General features: G+C 39.4%; 1 protein-coding gene and 1 pseudogene across 1 annotated transcript; both read right to left on the reverse strand.

Moving 5' to 3' along the window:
- LOC102266994 (olfactory receptor 7G1) lies at positions 1 to 939 on the reverse strand. Its single transcript, XM_005909853.2, has one exon. It carries the CDS (start codon positions 937 to 939, stop codon positions 1 to 3), a length of 939 nt encoding a protein of 312 aa, XP_005909915.2.
- An 11,270-nt stretch (positions 940 to 12,209) lies between these two features.
- Positions 12,210 to 13,140, reverse strand: LOC102268403 (olfactory receptor 7G2-like; annotated as a pseudogene).
- Positions 13,141 to 23,681: the final 10,541 nt, after the last annotated feature.

The raw sequence follows: 23,681 nt of genomic DNA on the forward strand, positions 1-23,681 counted from the left end.
TCATAGAATAGTAGGTACTCTACTGAAGAGTTTCCTCAAAGCTCCCTTCATGTCTTTGTTCCTCAGGCTGTAGATGAAGGGGTTCATCGTGGGAGTGACCATGGTGTACATCAATGAAGCCACTGCAGTCTTCCTGGGAGAGTCAGGAATTGCAGAACAAATGTACACTCCAAAACCTGTCCCATAGAATAAGGACACAACTGAGAGGTGAGACCCACAGGTAGAAAAAGTTTTATACTTTCCACCCACTGATGACTGTCTCAAAATAGAGGAGATTATTTTAGTATAAGAGAAAATGATTCCGAAAACAGGAATGCCACCTAATAGGCTAATTGCAAAATAAAGAAGAGCATTATTAATGAGAGTATCAGAGCAGGCAAGCTTGATGACCTGAACAACTTCACAGAAGAAGAGGGAGATTTCCAGTTCCTTGCAGAAGGATAGTGGCAGCACCATCAGAGTGTGGAGCAGGGCATTCCCAATGCTAATGAACAAGGAGAGTAGAGTCAGCATAACACAGAGGTGGGGGTTCACGATGACTGTGTACCTCAGTGGGTGACAAATAGCCACATAGTGGTCATAGGCCATTGCTCCAAGGAGAAAACTTTCCCAACAAACCAAAATCAAGACAAAACAGATCTGAGTGAGGCAACCCGTGTAAGTGATTCTTTGACTCTGTGCTTGCATGTTTACCAGGACCTTTGGGATGATGGTTGTGCTTAAACCAATGTCTGTAAAGGACAGATGGGAGAGAAAGAAGTACATGGGGGTGTGGAGGTGGGAGTCAAAGATGACAGCCAGGATGATGAGCAGGTTTCCCAGGACAGTGACCAGGTACATGGACAGGAATAGGTTGAATAAGATGGTCTTCAGTTTTTCATTCTCTGTCAGTCTCATGAGAAGAAATTCAGAAACAGCTGTTTGGTTTCTGGGTTCCATGATGCTGATGAATCTGATGAATAAGATGTGGTAACAAGACAATAAAATGTGTAGTCACTAGGGAAGCAGCAGTAGTGTTACAAGAAGCATAAACCATCTTGGGAATGGAAAGAAACTAAAGGAGTGGGGAGGGGAGGGAAAGCCTTCTGCATGCATATTTATGTGTTATGTAAAAAAAAAAATCCTAAAGGAAATCAATCCTGAATATTCATTGGAAGGACTGATGCTGAAGCTCCAATGCTTTGGCCACATGATGCAAAGAGCTGACTTATTGGAAAAGAACCTGATGCTGGGAAAGATTGAAGGCTAAAGGAGAAGAGGGTGGCAGAGGATGAGATGGTTAGATAGCACCACTGACTCAGTGGACATGAATTTGAGCAAACTTCAGGAGACAGTGGAGGACAGAGGAAACTGTCATGATGCAGTCCATGGGGTTGCAGAGTTAGACATGACTAAGTGACTGAGTAACAATAAAAATACCCAAAGCTGATGACAGCAGAGCATAAACAGTTCTAGAAAAGGTTACCAACACCTTGGTTGGTTTTTAAAAATATTTATTGGTATTCATAAATCAGAGATGCTTAATTATTGATGCAAAATAAAAAAGAAGTTTGAAGATGACATAAGTTATGAAAAGTGACTTGGTTCTAATCATCTGGGGTGGAAAGTGGAAAATGGAGTTGCTTGTCATGTTCGACTCTCTGTGACCCCATGGACTATAGCCTACCAGGCTCCTCTGTCCATGGGGTTTTCCAGGCAATAGTACTGGAGTGGGCTTCCATTTCCTTCTCCAGGGGATCTTACCAACCCAGGGATTGAACCCGGGTCTCCGGCATTGTAGCAGACACTTTACTGTCAGAGCTACCAGGGAAATCTGGGGTATGTACTCTTTTTATAGCTTTTTCAGGATAAAGTTGTACCCAAATACCTGTCCTCATTTCCAAACATTCACTAAGGATCATTAGGTTACCTGGCTGGCATCGCAGTGAAATGATGTCTGACATCTGTGATATACCAAACCAAGGATCTGTCCTTAGGAAGAAAAGGGTCTGAGTGAGTCACCAGCTCCTGGGCAGGAAGGGTCATCTATGGTAGGAGTCTGTGTGCTGCTTATATCCAAGGAAAGAACTGTGGATAGAAGCGGTAGCAGATAGATTGCAGTCTTGAACCCTAGAGATTCAATTTCCAAAGCTCCTTGTTAACCAAGCAATTTAATGTTGCTGTGATCCCAGGGGAGTGCAAATACTTAAGAAGATTCTACATGGGAAAATTCAGGATGGCTGCTTTCTTGACTCTGTGAGGCCAAGTGTACACTGTCTACTTTTCTGCTCGTGTCCATTTCTAAGTTTTTCATAGAAATGTAAGAGGTTACAGGATCAAGGCAAAACACTAGTGTGAAAGCATACTCTCAGTTCATTTAGTTAGATTTTACCCATTATCTAATAAGTGGGGTTGGTATCCCATATTAATATTAATTAAACTATCTTTCATCTTTAAAGAATTCAATATTTTCATGTGCTTGTGAACCTGCCTGCCAATACAGGAGACATAAGAGACATGGGTTCAATCCCTGGGTCATAAAGACCCCCTGGAGGAGGGCATGGCAACCCATTCCAGTATTCTTGCTTGGGGAATCCCATGGACAGAGGAGTCTGCAAACTACAGTCCATAGGGTCAAGCAGAATCAGACATGAGTGAAGCAACTTAACATGCACACATCAATTTATTTCCTCTATTGTTCACTGCTACTGTATGAAATGTGTTAACATACAATTTTCTGGATATAGTAAAACCAACAGGAAACAAGATATTGTTGTAACTTCATCCCTTACTACTTTAACCTCACTTCCTTCAAACACATAAAATAACAGAAAAACAAGAGATATAAAATTTTAGAAACTAAAGCAGAAGTGGAGATTTGTTATTGAGAAATGAGAGTGAACATAAGAGTTATGGACAGTGTTTGAAACCATGACTATGAGCTTAGAGCAACAGAAAGTTTCAAAAGAAGCCTCCCAGAGAGAACTGAACCAAGCTACGTGATGGCTTGGTGGCTGGATTATTGATACCAAAAAATAGAGAGACAGGAACACAAGCATATCACTAAATGAAAACATCACACCAAAAGGGAAGAAACTTAGGGAATATGAAAAGAACAGAGAACTACAAAAACAACCAGAAAGCAAGTAACAAAATGGCAATAAGTACATACCTATCAAAGGGGTTCCCAAGTAGCTTAGGAACATCCCCTGGAGAAGAAATGGCAACCCACTCCAGTATTCTTGCCTGAGAAATCCCTTGAATGGAGGAGCCTGGAGGCTACCATCCATGGGGTTATAAAAGACTCAGACATGACTTAGCTACTAAACAATAGCAACATACCTATCAATAGCTTTAAATGTCAATGAGCTAAATACACCAATCAAAAGATATAGGGCGGCTTATTGGATAAAATAACAAGATCCACCTATATGTTGCTTACAAGAGACTCACTTCAGAGCTAAAGAACACAGACTGAAAGTGAGGGAATGGAAAAGATATCCATAAAAATAGAATTGAAAAGAAAGCTAGTATAGCAATATTCACACCAGACAAAGTAGATTAAAGTAAGTCTATAATAAAAGACAAATAAGGACATTATAAAGACAGAAAATCAAGAAAGAAGAGGATATAATACTCATTAACATATATGTATCTAATACTTAAGAATCTAAATATATAAAGCAAACTATAACAGATAAAGGCAGAATTTCACAATAAAACAATAATAGTAGATGACTTTAACACTTCACATACGTCAGCAAACAGATTATCCACACAGAAAAATCAATTAGGAAATAGTGGCCTTAAATGACATATTAGACTAGTGGTAATCAACATGTATCTATAAGATATTCTATCCAAAAACAACAGAATACAGATTCTTAAAAAAATTTTTTTTATTTTATATTGGGATATAGTTGTTTTACAATGTGTTAGTTTCAGACATATTGCAAACTGATTTATTTATACATATACATATATATCCATTCTTTATCACATCTTTCCCCATACAAGTTATTACAGATTATTGTGTGGAGTTAGTTCCCTGTGCCATATAATGGGTCTATATTGTTTGTCTATTTTATACGTAGTGATATAATGTGTATTATATTTCAAGGGCACATAGAACATTCTCCAGTATATATCACCAGCCAGGTCACAAAAGATGTCTCAACAAATTTAAGAAGGTAAAAACTATACCAAGCATCTTTTCCAACCACATATGAAACTAGATATCAATTATGAGAATAAAAATGGAAACTGATTATGAGGAAGCACTGTGCAAATTAAATTGTGCAATAGCGTAACTAATGAGGAAATACAACCTTAAGTAAACAGAATTGAGGCAAGGTCTTCTAAGCAATCAAGGAAGAGGTAATATTAAGAATAAAGGTAAGGACTGTCCTGGTGGTCCATTGGATAAGAATCCCCCTTGCCAATGCAGAGGACATAGAATTCGATCCCTGGTCCGGAAAGATTGCACGTGTCACAGAGAACTGAGCCCAGGAGCCACAACTCCTGAGCCTACGTGCTGCAACTACTGAAGCCTGTGCACCTGGAGCTTGCGCTCCGCAATGAGAGAAGCTACGGCAATGAGCAGCCCATGCACTGCGACAAAAACTAGCCCCTGCTCACTGCAACTCGAGAAGGACTGCACACAACAGAAAAATAAAATAAAATAGAATAAAGGTATGATTTTAGAAAATAGAGAAAAGGATAACCTCTATCTCATTTCATAAGGACAAAACAACCTGGATGCCTGAAGCACACAAGTTTAGAAGAATGGAAAATCACAAGGCATTCTTACTCCTGCAAAATTACTAACAGATTTTTTTCAAATTAAATCTAACAAAGAATAAAAATGGGTAGTGCATTCTGAAAAATCCAGTTTTCCTCCAGGAACACAGGTTGATTTTTGCTCCACAAAGACATGTTGTTTTCTCCCATGCCTCTTTCAAGCCTGTATTAGAATGTGAAGTTCTCAGCAAGTCTTCTTGCCCTTCTGTGTAAAATTGCACACATTTACTTATTCTTGTCTTTTTACCATTACTCGTTGTTGTGCAGTCACTAAGTTGTGTCCGACTCTTTGCAACCCCATGGATTGCAGCACACCAGGCTTGCCTGTCCTTCACCACCTTCTGGAGTTTGCTCAAATTCATGTCCAGTCAGTGATGCTATCTAACCATCTCATCATCTGTCCCACCACCCTTTTCCTTTTGCCTTTAGTCTTTCCCAGCACCAGGGTCTTTTCCAATGAGTTGGCTCTTTCGATCAGGTGGCCAAAGTATTGGTGCTTCAGGTTCAGCATTGGTCCTTCCAATGAATATTTAGCATTGATTTCCTTTAGGATTGATGGGTTTGATCTCCTAGCAGTCCAAGGGACTCTCAAGAGTCTTCTCCAACTCCACAATTTGAAAGCATCAATTCTTTGGCACTCAACCTTCTTTATGGTCCAATTCTCACACCCGTACAAGACTACTGGGAAGACCATAGCTTTGACTATATGCTCCTTTGTCAGCAAAATGATATCTCTACTTTTTAGTAAGCTGTCTAGGTTTATCATAACTTTCCTTCCAAGTGTCTATTCTCCATAGCATCTTTCACCATCTGTCAGTTGATATTTTTCTTATGGCATTGAATTAGGTTACTGAGAGGTAGACACAGAGAAGGGATTAGCATGCAGGAGTTTGGAGGGAGTGCTCCTAGATATATCCTTGTGGAAGAGAAGGTAAGAAAATAAGAGTGGGCAGAGAAAGTGAGTCGGTGCAATGGAGTCCGAGAGTCAGGCTCCAGAGACCCTAAAGGAAGCTTAAGCCTGGACTGTCCCTTCAGAGCTATTCCAAGTTGATGCAAGAGAGGAAGGACTTTAAACACCTTTAATAACTGTACTAGTCAGTTATTAGATGCAACCCTGGAAAAGGGAATGACTTTGGGTGCAGTGGCTTTCTTCTGAAGTTTGCCCCAAAGGGAGTTGCCAGTGAAGGGCTGTTTGCCAGCAGCATACTCTGCCACTGGAGCAATGATTACTTCCTTCCTAAAAGATGATACATAGGAAGATATTGATCTTCCTAAAAGATCAATACATCACATTGTCCTCCACAATATCTCTTGTATGTCACCTGTTTCCTCTTTTGAGCTTAAAAGAGTTATTTACTAGCAAAAAGTAGTTTGTTTGTGAATAGCATAGCATTGCAATTATGGCAAGTACATTATAGCAAAAGCAACAGGCCAAGACCAACAAACAAAGGACAAAATTTTGTTTTACAGACAAAAAGGAAGACATTGGGAGCAGTTGTCTTGAATGAAAATTCCACTGGAGAAAAGCAAAATTTCCAGGTGATGAAAGCATCTCATTGGCTGAGTTGATGGGGGTGGTCAGTTCCTTGTGGGAGATCCAAGGTACATCTTTTCTTTGGGGGTCAGTGATTGCTGATTCTTCACTGCTGATGATTATTCTGCTAGGGTCTGTAATTGACAGACCTTTGGGTAATGCCCCATGAGTGGTATTGCGTGAGAGCTCCCCTTTATGGACTCCTGATTATGTTTTAGTGAGGCTTTCTTTTATTAATTTCACCTCCCCTCATGGATGAACACTCTCTGAGCACTGGGACTTCCACCTGTTTGTGCCCTGTTCTACATCAGCATGATAAATGGTCTGGCAACAGTGTGTTCTAAATTAACATTTGATGAAGGAATGAATGAATAAGTGAAAAAATATGTGTATTAGAATTCTTGAATATGATTTGACACACTTATAAAGAGAAAGACATAGAATTATTTTCTATAAATGGAGAAAAAGCATTTGAATGAAATTTCCCTCCATGATGATAAAAAAATAGTGAAACAAATATAGAAGAAATGGCCTTAACTCAAAAAAGGGTATTTCAGATAATCAGCAGTAAATGAAATACTTCATGGTCAAATATTCAAAACATTTCCTTTACTATTGTTTTATTTGATTATAACTGACATACAATGCAGCATTAGTTTCCAAAACTTAGTGATTCAATATTTTTGTACCTTATGAAATGATCACTGTGATAAGTCTTAGTTATTATCTGTCACAAGTTATTACAATATTATTGACTGTTTTCTCCATGCTGTATATGACATCCCTGTGACATATTTTACAACTGGAAGTTTGTACTGCTTAATCCCTTTCATCTTTTTTGCCCAATCCCATATCCCTTCCTTTCTGAAAACCACCAGTTTGTTCTCTGTATCTATGAATCTATTTCTGCCAAAACATTCCCTTGAAAATCAAGAACAGGTGCCAAAAAATGCCACTTTCATTCAAAAAAACATGGTTTGAGTTATTGAGGACAAATAAACATATCAGATCAGATCAGATCAGTCACTCAGTCGTGTCCAACTCTTTCCGACACCATAAATCGCAGCACGCCAGGCCTCCCTCTCCATCACCAACTCCTGGAGTTCACTGAGACTCACGTCCATTGAGTCAGTGATGCCATCCAGCCATCTCATCCTCTGTCGTCCCCTTCTCCTCCTGGCCCCAATCCCTCCCAGCATCAGAGTCTTTCCAATGAGTCAACTCTTCGCATGAGGTGGCCAAAGTACTGGAGTTTCAGCTCTAGCATCATTCCTTCCAAAGAAATCCCAGGGCTGATCTCCTTTAGAATGGACTGGTTGGATCTCCTTGCAGTAAAAGGGACACTCAAGAGTCTTCTCCAATACCACAGTTCAAAAGCATCAATTCTTCAGTGCTCAGCCTTCTTCACAGTCCAACTCTCACATCCATACATGACCACAGGAAAAACCATAGCCTTGACTAGATGAACCTTTGTTGGCAAAGTAATGTCTCTGCTTTTGAATATGCTGTCTAGGTTGGTCATAACTTCCTTCCAAGGAGTAAGCGCCTTTTAATTTCATGGCTGCAGTCACCATCTGTAGTGATTTTGGAGCCCAGAAAAATAAAGTCTGGCACTGTTTCCCCATCTATTTCCCATGAAGTGATGGGACCGGATGCCATGATCTTCGTTTTCTGAATGTTGAGCTTTAAGCCAACTTTTTCACTCTCCACTTTCACTTTCATCAAGAGGCTTTTGAGTTCCTCTTCACTTTCTGCCATAAGGGTGGTGTCATCTGCATATCTGAGGTCATTGATATTTCTCCCAGCAATCTTGATTCCAGCTTGTGCTTCTTCCAGTCCAGTGTTTCTCATGATGTACTCTGCATATAAGTTAAATAAACAGAGTGACAATATACAGCCTTGACGAACTCCTTTTCCTATTTGGAACCAGTCTATTGTTCCATGTCCAGTTCTAACTGTTGCTTCCTGACCTGCATACAAATTTCTCAAGAGGCAGATCAGGTGGTCTGGTATTCCCATCTCATTCAGAATTTTCCACAGTTTATTGTGATCCACACAGTCAAAGGCTTTGGCATAGTCAATAAAGCAGAAATAGATGCTTTTCTGGAACTCTCTTGCTTTTTTGATGATCCAGTGGATGTTGGCAATTTGATCTCTGGTTCCTCTGCCTTTTCTAAAACCAGCTTGAACATCAGGAAGTTCACGGTTCACGTATTGCTGAAGCCTGGCTTGGAGAATTTTGAGCATTACTTTACTAGCATGTGAGATGAGTGCAATTGTGCGGCATTCTTTGGCATTGCCTTTCTTTGGGATTGGAATGAAAACTGACCTTTTCCAGTCCTGTGGCCACTGCTGAGTTTTCCAAATTTGCTGGCATATTGAGTGCAGCACTTTCACAGCATCATCTTTCAGGATTTGGAATAGCTCAACTGGAATTCCATTACCTGCACTAGCTTTGTTCATAGAGATGCTTTCTAAGGCCCACTTGACTTCACATTCCAGGATGTCTGGCTCTAGGTCAAATATTAAAAGTAGGATTAGCATCTGAATGCAGAGTTCCAAAGAATAGCAAGGAGAGATAAGAAAGCTTTCCTCAGTGATCAAAGCAAAGAAATAGAGGAAAACAATAGAATGGGAAAGACTAGAGATCTCTTCAAGAAAATTAGAGATACCAAGGGAACATTTCATGCAAAGAAAACACAATAAAGGACAGAAATGGTATGGACCTAACAGAAGCAGAAGTATTAAGAGGTGGCAAAAATACACAGAACTATACAAAGAAGATCTTCATGACCCAGATAAGAACAATGGTGTGATCACTGGACTAGAGCCAGACATCCTGGAATGCGAAGTCAGGTGGGTCTTAGGAAGCATCACTCTGAACAAAGCTAGTGGAGGTGATGGAATTCCAGTTGAGCTGTTTCAAATCCTGAAAGATGATGCAGTGAAAGTGCTGCACTCAATATGCCAGCAAATTTGGAAAACTCAGCAGTGGCCACAGGACCAGAAAAGGTCAGTTTTCCTTCCAATCCCAAAGAAAGGCAATGCCAAAGAATGCCGCACAATTGCACTCATCTCACACGCTAGTAAAGTAATGCTAAAAATTCTCCAAGCCAGGCTATGGATCATCAAGAAAGCACATCAAAGAAGCACATTGTGCTGTGTTGTGCTTAACTGCTCAGTTGTGTCCAACTCTTTGTGACCCCATGGACTGTAGCCCACCAGGCTCTTCTGTCCATGGCGATTCTCCAGGGAAGAATATTGGAGTATATTGCCATGCCCTTCTCCAGGGGATCTTCCCAACCCAGGAATAGAACCCAGGTCTCTTGCATTGCAGGTGGATTCTTTACTGTCTGAACCACCAGGGACATTATTCAGTCTTAAAAAGAATGGAAATTCTAATGCATACTACAGCATGAATGAATTTTGAGGACATTATACCAAGGGAAATAAGTCAGTCACAAAAGGAAAAATAATGTATGATTCTACTTACATGAGGTACCTAGAGAAGTCAAATTCAAAGTCACACAAATTAGAATGAGGTTGCCAGGGCCTGGGGACAAGAAGGGGTAGTGTGTTATTGTCAATAGGTACACATTTCAGTTTTGTGAGATGAACAGTTCTATGGATGGATAGTGGTGATGAAAATACAACAGTGTGAATGAACTTAACGCTAGCAAACTCTGCACTTAAAAAGAATTCATTTGGAAAAAATAATTCATTTGGTTAATTTCCAAAGCATTCTTGAGAGAGAACAATGCTTCAGGGAGGCATTCACTTCCTGACTTCAAACTGTATTACAAAGTTAAAGTAATCAAACCAGAATTATACTGGCATAAAAACACACATTGACCAAAACAACAGAACCAAGAGCCTGTATCAAATCAACATGATATACACCTTAATATTATATAATTTTACATGACAGTTATATCTCAATAAAGCTGAAGAAAAATATCAAATACTGAAAATCAAATACTGGCTGCAAAAATTCAATTCCTGTTGCAATGATTACATTTCCTCCTCCTTCTTTTCTGTGCCATTTCCATTTCTGTCTAGCTTATAAGGATTCATGTGATTACATTTAGGACCTGCCCACAATATTTGGCACAATAGTTCCTCTACAAAGATTCTAATTCCAAATTAGCAACATTCACGCTTTTATTTAGAATGTGACCAAATTGTCTTGAGGATCACTATTCAATCCGTTATAAAAATGTCTTCTAGTTGGCTTCATGGAAAATGCTATAATCATCTGATTCAAAGAAGGACAGTTATGGGTCCGTCTTTGAAAATCATGTGCATATATGACATCTTCATCTGGTGCCACCACTGAGGAGAACTAGTCCCAGGACAAGACAAAACGTGAATGATTGAATGAATCCCTCCCTCTTTTTATATATCTCTTTCCTCTGAAGTCCTTGAAGTGAAAGATAACTCTCTTTATTGTTTGGGTATATTAGAGTTAGAGATTCTTTTCCTTATTGGAACTGAAGGTTTCCTCACTAATGAAGTTCAAATATCTCTCAGTCATCTCAAACTACTGATATCCTTTAATTTTGCTAATTTCATAGGTAATGAAATTGAGTGTGGTAGATACCTAATGTCTTCAGAAAGTTATGGTTTACCAGTGACCAATCTAATTCATTATGAAGTCAGTGACTTAAAGGTCACATTTCTTACTGCACTGATGAAAGTGAAAGAGGAGAGTGAAAAAGTTGGCTTAAAGCTCAACGTTCAGAAAACTAAGATCATGGCATCTGGTCCCATCACTTCATGGCAAATGGATGGGGAAACAGTGGAAACAGTGGCTGACTTTATTTTTCTGGGCTCCAAAATCACTGCAGATGGTGACTGCAGCCATGAAATTGAAAGACACTTGCTCCTTGGAAGGAAAGTTATGACCAACCTAGACAGCATAGTAAAAAGCAGAAGTAATTAGCCTCTAATTAAAATAAATAAATTTAAATTAAAAATATACAAAAATTAAAAAAAAAACAGAGACATTACTTTGCCAACAAACGTCCATCTAGTCAAGGCTATGGTTTTTCCAGTAGTCATGTATGGATGTGAGAGTTGGACTATAAAGAAAGCTGAGCACTGAAGAATTGATGCTTTTGAACTGTGGTGTTGGAGAAGACTCTTGAGAATCCCTTGGACTGCAAGGAGATCCAACCAGTCTATCCTAAAGGAGATCAGACCTGGGTGTTCATTGGAGGGACTGATGTTGAAGCTGAAACTTCAATACTTTGGCCACCTGATGCGAAGAGCTGACTCATTTGAAAAGACCCTGATGCTGGGAAAGATTGAGGGCAGGAGGAGAAGGGGATGACAGGAGATGGTTAGATGGCATCACTGACTCAATGGACATGGGTTTGGGTAAACTCTGGGAGGTGGTGATGGACAGGGAGGCCTAGCATGTTGCGGTTCATAGGGTCACAAAGAGTCGGACATGACTGAGCAACTGAACTGAACTGAATTATCATGAGTCTGGGGTACAACTGATATGGTTGTAACATTGATCAAATGGAAGCTGGTCTTCAGAAGTGACCACAGCCCTGCTTCAATATGCCCTTATCCTACATAGCTTCTGGAATATGACTTCTTATGAGAATGACCTCCCCCCAAAATATCATTAAAACTAGAACCCTTGTCTCGGGCTCTGCTTCTATAGAACCTGAGCAAAAAAATTAAATTTAAAGAATTTAAATCATGTGTCAAATATAATAAGCAAGACAGAAAGTTTCAATCCTAAATTAAAATTAATCTGGCCATTCTGTTGTCTGGCTATTTCAGAAGAATTTGGTGATGAAGGAATCAGGTGCTATGGCTCACCCAAGATTTCTATCCCTCTGCTTCAACACAGAAACACAAGTCCAAAGTATATATGGCACAATCATAAAAAAGAAGGTACATCACCGATGAGTTTTCTTAAGGCTCACTTCATGTCACTATTTCTCAGGCTGTAGGTAAAAGGAATCATCATTTGAGGAACCACAATGTACATAACTGAACCCACTGCTTCTGTCTTCCTAGATGAGTCAGTAACCACAGAACTAACGTGAACTCCAAAACTGCACCATAGAATAAGAACACAACTGAGAGGTGAGCCCCACAGGTGGAAAAAGCTTTAAGCTTTGCTCCTGCTGAAGGCATTCTCAAAACAGAGGAGACAATTTAAGTGTAAGAGAAAATGATCCCTAAAAGAGGAATACCACCAAACAGGCTAGCTACAGAATATATCAGGATGTTATTGATGAGGGTATCAGAACAAGCCAGTTTGATGACCTGAGCAAATTCACAGAAGAAGAGAGAGGTCCTTGCAGAAGGACAGTCTCAATAACATCAGACAATGGAGTAAGTCAACCATAGTGCTAATGAACAGTGAACGTAGAATCAGCAGAACACAGAGTTGGGGGTTCATGATAACTGTGTACCTCAAGGGGTAACAAATGGCCACATGGCGATCATAGGCCATTGCTGCAAGGAGAACATTCTCCATACCACCAAAAACCTGAACAAAACCAATCTGGGTGAGGCAGCCTGTATGAGTAATGTGCTGTATCTGTGCTTGGATGTTGACCAGCATCTTTGGGATTGTGGTAGTGCTTATACAGACATCAATAAAGCAGAAGTTGGAAAGAAAGAAGTACATGGTGGGGGGGAGGTGGGAGTCAGAGATGACCGCCAGGATGATGAGCAGGTTTCCCAAGACAGTAATCAGGTACATGGACAGGAACAGACAGAAGAGGAGGGGCTGTAGTTCTGGATTATATTAGTCCCAGGAGAAAAAATTCTGAAATATCTGTTTGATTTCTGGGCTCCATGTTGTTGATGAATCTGAAGGGAAAATGGCATGAAAAGAAAAGAAAATGAATGGTCTCCAGATGAGAAGCGCCAGCATCAATTGGGAACTTGTTAGAAATGCTAACTGTAGGTGTCACTCCAGATGCACTGCTGATAAACATTGGAGGTAACATCCAGAAATCTAAGTTTTAACAGACTCTCCAGATGAATTTGATAGATGTCATAATTTTTAAAACAGTGCTGGAGAGGGTGTAGAGAAAAGGGAACCCTCTTACACTGTTGGTAGGAATGCAAACTAGTACAGCCACTATGGAGAACAGTGTGGAGATTCCTTTAAAAACTGGAAATAGAACTGCCTTATGACCCACTGCTGGGCATACACACTGAGGAAACCAGAAGGGAAAGAGACACGTGTACCCCAATGTTCATCGCAGCACTGTTTATAATAGCCAGGACATGGAAACAACCTAGATGTCCATCAGCAGATGAATGGATAAGAAAGCTGTGGTACATATACACAATGGAGTATTACTCAGCCAAAAAAGAATACATTTGAATCAGTTCTAATGAGGTGGATGAAACTGGAGCCTATTATACAGAGTGAAGTAAGCCAGAAAGAAAAACACCAATACAATATGCTAATGCATATATATGGAATTCAGAAAGATGGTAACAATAACCCTGTATACGAGACAGCAAAAGAGACACTGATGTATAGAACAGTCTTGTGGACTCTGTGGGAGAGGGAGAGGGTGGGATGATTTGGGAGAATGGCACTGAAGCATGAATAATATCATATATGAAACAAGTCACCAGTCCAGGTTCGATGAACGATACTGGTTGCTTGGGGCTGGTGCACTGGGACGACTCAGAGGGATGGTACGGGGAGGGAGGAGGGAGGAGGGTTCAGGACGGGGAACACGTGTATACCTGTGGTGGATTCATGTTGATATATGGCAAAACCAATACAATATTGTAAAGTTAAAAAAATAATAATAATAATAAAAAAACAGTGCACGAATAAAAGAAGTAATTCTATGTATATTTTGAACCTAAGAGAATATCCAGTAGCAACAGTTTATGGTCGTTTGAAGAGACAGGATTAGAAGATAAGACAAAATATGATACAAAATAATCAGGCATCCAAACAGGACTGTTTCTGTAAAGCAGCGGTCTTCCCTTACCTGGGGGAGACAGAAGTGGCCAAGACAGCCTTTATTATTTACTGTATTACTTAGACTCAAACACTTTGAATTTAATCCAAGACCAGTACTTTTTTTGAGAATGCTCAAAGTAATTCAACTGTATGAGAAGCTTCCAGGTTCTCATTGTACAATGAAAACTATCAGAAAACCGTATCTGGATATTGCAATGAATAGAATAGAAATGAACAGAAAAAGAGCAGCCAACATAGTATTCAGCACATGGGACTCTCATACTGACATTTCTTATTATGGTTTTCTTTTTCTGTCATAAACAATGGCACCTGGCAAGTTTCATTCTTCCGAAGGAAGCAGTGGGATGGAGCAAGTCAAAGAAAGACAACAATAGAAAGAGAGAATATCCCTAGCATGACAGCTGCAAATTTCAGGGAAGTGTTTATGAGATGAAACTCAAGCTGGGAATTTACCATGTAGATAAGGAATGAAGGAAATGTCCATGATATAAATATTCATTTGCCATGAACACATGATGAAATATATGATCATTAAGTGTATTAATGATCAATGAATGATCAATGCATATATAAATCAATACAAGTAATGGAAACCTATAAGAAAAAGAATTTGAATGACAAACTATGGCATTTGAAAATTTTATATTTATATATATATTGAATTGTTACAAGTGATAATCCATAATAAAAATAAACCTATAGAGCAAAAAAAAAAAATGGATATGAAGGGCTTGGTATCCACCCAGTCAATAGTATCAAATTCACCCACTTAATGGTCCTCATTCAAGGTGTTTTTATTGCAAGAAATAATGCAGATATATGTGAATAACTCACATCATGTGTTGGCACAATCTTATTTTCCTTCCCAAGGTAATCACTGTATGAACATAATATACATTAATTTTCAGCAATTTTTATTATAACTAGTGTTACTGCTCCAAAAATATGTTGTTTTTTATTTTGAAAGCTTTCAAAAACAACATATTTTTGGAGCAGTAACACTAGTTATAATAAAAATTACAAATCTAAAAAACTTAATTCACAGAAACAGAGAGTAGAATGGTGGCTACCAGAGGCTACAGGGTTGGAGAAATAGAGAGATGCTGGTCAAAGCATACAAGCTTTCAGTTATAAGATGATAAGTTCCAGGGATCTAATGTACGGCATTATGACTTTAGTTAACAGAACTGTATTTTATAACTGAAAGTTTCTTACTGTATCAAATCATCACATTCTGAACCTTAAACTTATACAGTGTCACTGGTCAAAGTGTAGGTGAAAATGTTAGTGGTGTACCACTTTTTGCGACCCCATGGACTATAGCCCACCAGGCTCCTCTGTCCATGGGATTCTCCAGACAAGAATCAAGAATAGTGGGGTGGGTTGCAATTTCCTTCTCCGGGGCATCTTCCCAACCTGGGGATTGAACCCAGGTCTTCTGCATTGCAGGGAGATTCTTTATCATCTGAGCCACCAGGGAAGCCCATTATTGGTCAATTGTATCTCAATTTAGTTGGGAAAAAATAATAATACCAACACATTATTCTATTTTAATAAGAATAATATCCTTACTACTTAATAAGGATAATATTATTCTGAAATAATGTTCTATTTTAATAGTGTCTGCCATATTCTATTTTAATAGTAATCTGCTGCTCCCCCAAGAAAAATTTCATATTCTGATTTTTAAAGCAGAATTTCATGGATTTTTCTTGGTAATTTCTCTACTCTGTCTAAATTTGAAAAATTATAGATTAATTTTCCTGAGGCTTGATCTTTTAAAAATTGAATTAAAAGGTATGTTTTCTGACCAGGGCTGGGGGACTCTATCATGCCGGCCACCAGGTGCTAGGAAAGGCTCCTACTAGGGCTCGATCTTTCATGCCCGTGGCTGCCGGCTTCCCCACGCACTTGTAGCTGGGGATCCTACAACCCTAGGCAGCTGTGCTGCCACCACCATGCTCTGTCCTCATAGGCAGATTTGAGCTCCAGGGCAGCCTCAGGAGAAAATACACAGAAGTGGGGCTAAAACAACAGCTGAGCCCCAGGAGTGTGGCAACTAGGGAAGAGGAACAAAAATCTTTCCTTGCAATTGCAGATTAGATTCCTATGATCATCTATGAAAAGTCTGAATAGACTGTGAGTGTTCTCGCAACTGAGACTTGTTTAGCAGTAGCAGCTGTGGACTCTGGGGGCAAGCACATGTGGGAGCTGGCCCAGGTCAGAGTCTGAGCTGCCCAACAGTGGGTCCAGAGACCTGCTTAGAGGTGTTAGAGACCTACTTAGAGGTGCCTCCAGGGGAGGCAGAGGTTGGCTGTGGCTCCTGGTGGGGGCTAAGACACTGACAGCTGAGATGCCAGGAAAATATTATTATTTTGTTTAGTTCTGTTGTTTCTCTTATTGTTTTGTTTTTATTTAATTTAAACAATTAAAAATATTTTTAATTTTTCTATTTTTCTTTTCTTTGTTGTTTTTTCCCTTGTTTTCATTTTGGGGTTCTTTTGTTGTTCTCTCTTTTTTTCATTTTCTTTGTTTTTATTAATTAATTTTATTAATTAATTATGTTAATTAATCAATATATTCTTTGCTTCCTTGTTTTTAAAATAAATTTATTTATTTTAACTGAAGAATAATTACTTTACAATATTGAGATGGTTTTTGCCATACATCAATATGAATTGGCCATAGGCATACATGTGCCCTTTCCATCCTGAAGCTCTCTCCCACCTCCCTCCCCATCCCATCCTTCCAGGTTGTCACAGAGCACCAGCTTGGGATGCCCTGCATCATACGCCAAACTCCGACTGACCATTTTACATATGGCAATTTATATGTTTCAATGCTATTCTCTTAAATCATCCTACTCTCTCTTTCTCCCACTGAGTCCAAAAGTTTGTTCTTTATGTCTGTATCTCCTTTGCTGCCTTGCATGTAAGATCGTTGGTACCATCCTTCTAGATTCCATATATATGTGTTAATATACAATATTTGTCTTTCTCTTTATGACTTACTTCACTCTGTAAAATAGGCCCTAGGTTCACCCACCTCATTAGAACTGACTCAAATGCAGTGTTTTTTTATAGCTGAGTGATATTCAATTGTGTGTATGTACCACAACTTCCTTATTCATTCATCTGCTGATGGACTTCTAGGTTACTTCCATGTCCTAGCTGTTGTAAATAGTGTTGCAGTGAACACTGGGGTATATGTGTCTTTTTCAATTCTGGTTTCCTCAGGGTATATGCTGGAGAAGGAAATGGCAACCCACTCCAGTACTCTTGCCTGGAAAATCCCATGGACAGAGGAGCTTGGCAGGCTGCAGTCCATGGGGTCTCACAGAGTCAGACAGGACTGAAGCGATTTAGCAGCAGCAGCAGCAGGGTATATGCATAGTAATGGCATTGCTGGGTCATATGGTTTTGTTTTTGTTTATTTAGTTTTGTTTTACCATTTGTCTTGGGCTTTGCCTGCCCATTTGTTTTCTTTTTCTTTTTTAAAACTCTTTTGCTGCTGCTTATTTGTTTTTGTCTGCTGTTTATCTTAGGTGTTGTTTGTCTGTTTGTGTCCCCTTCCCACTTCTTTTTTTGCTCTATCTTTTTGGCTGTGTTGTGTGGCTTGAATCCATATTGTGAAAATGACTATACTACTCAAAGCAATCTATAGTTTCAATGCAATTCTTATAAAATTATCAATGGTATTTTCATAGAAATAGAACAAATAATTTTGCAATTTTTATGGAAACACAAATGACCCCAAATAGCTAAAGCAATCTGCAAGAAAAATGGAGCTGGAAGAATTGGGATCTCTGACTTCAGACTATACTATAAAGCTACAGTAATCAAGACGGTATGTTACTGGCACAAAAATTGAACTATAAAGCAAGGGAACAAGATAGAAAGCCCAGAGATAAACCCGCACCCTCTGTGGTCACCTAATCTATGACAAAGGAGGCAAGAATATACAATGGAGGAGAGTATCTTCAATGAGTGGTTCTGGGAAAACTGGACAGCTACGTGCAAAAGAATGAAATTAGGACACTTCCTAACATCATACCCAAGAATAAACTAAAACGGATTGAAGACCTAAATGTAAGGCAGGAATAAAATTCTTTAGGGGAAAATATAGGCAGAACGTCCTTTGACAGAAATTGTAGCAAGATCTTTTTTCATCCACCTCCTGGAGTAATGCAAATAAAAAAAGTAAATAAGTGGGATCTAATTAAATTCAAAAGATTTTTCATATCAAAGGAAGTCATAAACAAAACAATAAGACAACCCTCAGAATGGGAGAAAATATTTGCAAATGAAGCTACAGACAAGGGATTAATTTCCAAAATATAACAACAGCTCAATGATTGAAACACACATGAAAAGATGCTTATCATCACTAATTATTAGAGGAAGCAAGTCAAAACTACAATGAGTTATCACTTCACACAGGTCAGAATGGCCATCATCAACAAAATCTATGAACAATAAATGCCATAGAGGGTGTGGAGATAAAGGAACCCTCATGCACTATTTGTGGGAATGTAAGTTGATACAGCCACTATGGAGAAGAGTATAAAGAGTCCTTTAAACACAAAAAAATAGAACTACCATAAGACCCAGCAATCTCACTCCTGGGCATATTCCCTGATAAACCATAATTCAAAAAGATATAAACACCCCAATATTCATTGCAGCACTATTTACAACAGTCAGGATATGGTGGTGGTGGTTTAGTTGCTAAGTTCTGTCTGACTCTTGGGACCCCATGGACTGTAGCCCACCAGGCTCCTCTGTCTATAGAATTTTCCAGATAAGAATACTGGAGTGGGTTGCCATTTCCTTCTCTAGGGGACCTTCCCAACCCAGGGATCAAACCCAGGTCTCCTGAACTGCAGGCAGATTCTTTACCGACTGAGCTACCAGGGAAACACAACTTACAGGACATGAAAGTAACCTAACTGTCCATCAACAGAGGAATGGATAAAGATGTGGAACACATATACATTGGAATGTTACTCAGCCATAAAAAAGAACAATATAAAGCCATTTGCAATCACACGGATGGATCTAGAGTTTGTCATACTGAGTGAAGTAAGTCAGACACAGAAAGACAAATATCATGTGATAACTCTTATATGTAGAATCTAAAAAAAAAAAAAAAAATGGGTACAAGTGAACTTACTTACAAAACAGAAGTAGAGGACTTCCCTAGTGGCACAGTGGATGAGAATCCGCATGTCAATGCAAGGGACACAGGTTCGATCCCTGCTCTGGGAAGATTCCATGTGCCTCAGAACAACAAAGCCCATGAGCCACAACTACTGAGCCCATGAACTAGAGCCTGCAAACTGCAACTACTGAAGCCTGCGTGCTCCAGGGGCCATGAACCACAATGATTAAACCTGTGTGCCACAGTTATTGAAGCTAGCAGACCCTAGAGCTCACATACTGCAACTACTACTGAAGCCCAGGCGCGCTGAGCCTGTGCTCTGCAGTGAGAGAAGCCACAGAAATGGAAGCCTGCACACTACAGCTAGAGAGTAGCTCCTGCTTGCTGCAGCAGGAGAAAAGCCCACACAGCAATGAAGATCCAGCACAGCCCCAAATAAATATTTTTAAAGGTTGTTTTTAATATGGTATAAGAAAATATCAATAAAATTTTGGAATCAATTTTATTTTATTGAGGTATAATTGCTTTACAATGTTGTGTTTCTGTTGTACAATGAAGTAAATCAGCCACATTTATACACATATATCGCCTCCCTCTTGGATCTCCCTCCCAACCACCCCCATCACACCCATCTAGGTCATCACACTGAGCTGAGCTTCCTGTGCTTTATAGCAGGTTCCCACTTGCTATCTATTTCACATGTGATAGTGTATATGTCAATCCCAACCTCCCGGTTTGTCCCTCCCTCCCCTCCCGCTCTGTGTCCACTTGCTTCTCTATTCCTGCTTTGGAAATAGGTAAAAATCTTTTCAAAAGTGGATATATGCCTATGTATAACTGATTCACTTTGCTGTACAGCAGAAATGAACACAGTATTAGAAATCAATTGAAGTCCAAAAATTTCTTTTAGAAAATCTAAACATAGGGCTAATGTGTGATTCAGCTATTCTACTTCTGGGCCTATATTCAGAGAAAATCATGGTTCCAAAGATACATCCACTCCAATATTCATTGCAGCACTATTTACATTAGCTAAAACATGGAAACAACCTAAATATTGATCAATAGATGAATGGATAAAGAACATGTGGTACATATGTACAATGGAATATTACTCAGTCAAAGAAAAGGATGCGATAATGCCATTCACAGTAACATGGATGAACCTAGAGTTTATCATGCTAAGTGAAATATGCTAGTTAGAGAAAGACAAGTATCATATGGCATCACTTATATGCAGGATCTAAAAAAATGATGCAAATGAATAAACCGAAACAGACTCACAGACACAGAAAACAAAGTGATGGTTACTAAACGGGTAAGGAAGGGGAGATACGTTGGAAGTTTGGGATTAACATATACACACTATTGTATGTAAAATAAACAAGAACGTACTGTATAGCATAGGAGCTATATTCAATGTCTTATAAAAATCTATTATGAAAAAGAATCTGAAATATTATATATATATTTAAAAGGGAAATGTTGAAATTTTTGATAAACAACTTGAACATCAGAGATAAGGAGAGAGGTCAGTCTCCTTGTGAAAAAAGGAAGGATCTAGATCCTTACTAATACTTACTTTTGAAATTTTCATCTTCCATTAAATTAGCAAATCCTTAGAGTTTGAAAGACCATGGACCAATTTGTCTAATTACCTGTTATGTGCACGGAGACCTCGAGGCTGCACCACTGTAAATAATTAGCCTGTGCTTCCCAGCCCTTCAAATAGCCAGCTCTATTCCAGTGAGTCCCATACCTGTGTATCTCAGCTTCCCAGAGTTGTGGTCTGCCCCAGAAGTTCCATTCCTGAGTCTGCCTTGCTGCCAGGCCTGAGGACACAGCTTCAGCCCTCATCCAACAGCAGGTAGGAGAGGGGCAGCCAATCTGTAATCCTCAGTCCTGGTCCAGCAGAGACATAGCACAGCCCAGAGAGTGCCAAGTGCAGTGGGAGACACTGAATGCAGGATGGGGGAGCCATGTTTGATCACTGTCAAGGCAGTGGGACAGTTGAGATAGCCAGTGAGAGGGAACCATTACATAGATAAGGTCAAAGGCTTATGAAGTTGATTTGTTGTGAGTGTTGGGGATCATAGAACTCTTGTTTAAAATTCTTTTTTTTAATGTCTATTTTTTTAATTAAAGGACAATCGCTCTACAATATTGTTTATTTAAAATTCTATTTCATCCCACACTTACTGTCCTTCCATTCCCATCTTTTCTAACTGACAAAGAAATAGGTCCCTCTAAACTGTGCTTAAGTGAAGACTGAGCGACTTCACTTTCACTTTTCACTTTCATGTATTGGAGAAGGAAATGGCAACCCACTCCAGTGTTCTTGCCTGGAGAATCCCAGGGACGGGAAGCCTGGTGGGCTGCTGTCTATGGGTCGCACAGAGTCGGACACAACTGAAGCGACTTAGCAGCAGCAGCAGCAGCAGCAAACTGTGCTTAAGCACTCCAGAGGATCATGCAGATGATAGTGAAGAAAATGATATCAGGAACCATAGTATCACAAACCTTTACTTTGGATTCCAACTGCCAGGAGCCAAGCTAAATTTTTCTATTGCTTGTTTCCTTTTATCTGCATTACCTCTCCCACAACATGCATGAGCATCACTTTACAGTTGAGGATAGGAACACAATATTTTTATGAAATATTTATCAGGCCATGGAGTGGAAAAGGGGGTAAATTCGGATTTGAATGAGGACAGTGAAATGCTATACATAAGGCACCTACAAAATATCCTCCTCTGCTAATATAGCCTGGATTCCAGGACTGAATGTAGGAGAAATGCAAACTCTCTATAAAGAAATGCTGACTTGAAAAACTCCTAAACAGGCATAAGAAGGTCAGCTTAGAGTTTGATACTTGACTTTGGTCCTAAATTTATCAGTTGTTCTTAAGAGGGTTGGATTTGATGAGAAATCAACTTTTTAAAATGTTTTAGGATTGGAGACATCTTTAAGATGCTTTTCCTAGCCACTATAAACAAAAAGAACAAAAAGCAAACTCTCTTCCTTTTCATCTCAGGCAGAGACGTCCTGCTTACTGGGCTCTTCCCTTTAGGCGTTCATGGTAGACACAGTGGAAAGCAGTGGTGGTACCTGCTTAACAACTACCGGAAGGAAGGTGGAGGTGGGGATTCCAGGAAGAATGAGTTCATGCAGTTCAAGGCAGTTCTCTCTCTTGTCCCTGTTCTTGGATTTTGCTTCCCTGTCCACTTGCTCTTTTATTCTTGTAATTAATACCTTCTTGATCTCTAAGGGAGTGTGGCGTCAGGGCGTTGGTTTGTATTCTGAGGCAGGAAACAAGAAATGTGTACTTTAGAAAGCTTGGAAGAGACTTCTGATCCTCTGCTTAAACTCTCTGAAGTGTGGGGAAACAGTAAACAAGCTCAGTGCATGCACCTCAGAGACCCACCATCTGAGTTTGAATCTTGTCTATTTATTATCTGAATGACACTGAGCAAGTCCTTAACATCTCTGATCCTCAATGTTGCCATCTAAGTTGATATCCAGTTGATACACTGTGTTGACAAAGAATGAAAGAAAATGTATTCTAACACATGCCTAGATGTGTGATGGAGGCATTACAGTTAAAGCAAAGTAAATTTTAGTTAGTTTTATTATTAATATTATCCTTAAGGCTAAGTACCAGTTACTTAACTAAAATAATGGGTGATCTGAGGTTTAGCTTTCCCTAGATCCTGAGAGAACCTTTTGTTATTATTTAGTTGCTCAGTCTTGTCTGACTTTTCCAACCCTATGGACTGTAGCCACCAGGCTCCACTGTCCATGGAATTCTCCAGGCAAGAATACTGGAATGGGTTGCCATTTCATCCTTCAGGGGATCTTCCCAACTCAGGGATCAAATGTCTCCAGTGTTGCAGGCAGATTCTTTACCAGTGAGCAACCAGGGAAGCCAGAGACAACGTTTTACTTTTTTTTTTTTTTTTTATGTTAGTGGATTCTGACTGCCTATAGGAAAACAACTGAGACTTATCTATTTTCCGTTCCTCAGAGCCTTTTCTTCCTTACACAGAATAGGCTACAAGAACAAAAATCTCAGTTGGATACTGATAGACCCTTCTTTAGTTCTCAGAAGCAGTGTGGGCAATAAAACTTCCATGCACTGGGCATTTTCCTGATTGTTTTTTCATTCCTTCCAGCAATGTTTTGCTGGACTAGACAAAAGATGAAACAGTGCTTGTATGCCTCTGT

The sequence above is a fragment of the Bos mutus genome, chromosome 7 (genome assembly GCF_027580195.1).
Source record: "Bos mutus isolate GX-2022 chromosome 7, NWIPB_WYAK_1.1, whole genome shotgun sequence".
Taxonomy (NCBI): Eukaryota; Metazoa; Chordata; class Mammalia; order Artiodactyla; family Bovidae; genus Bos; species Bos mutus.

Coding starts and splice junctions, on each gene's coding strand:
- LOC102266994 (XM_005909853.2), bottom strand. CDS start 939: ATGGAACCCAGAAACCAAACAGCTGTTTCTGAATTTCTTCTCATGAGA.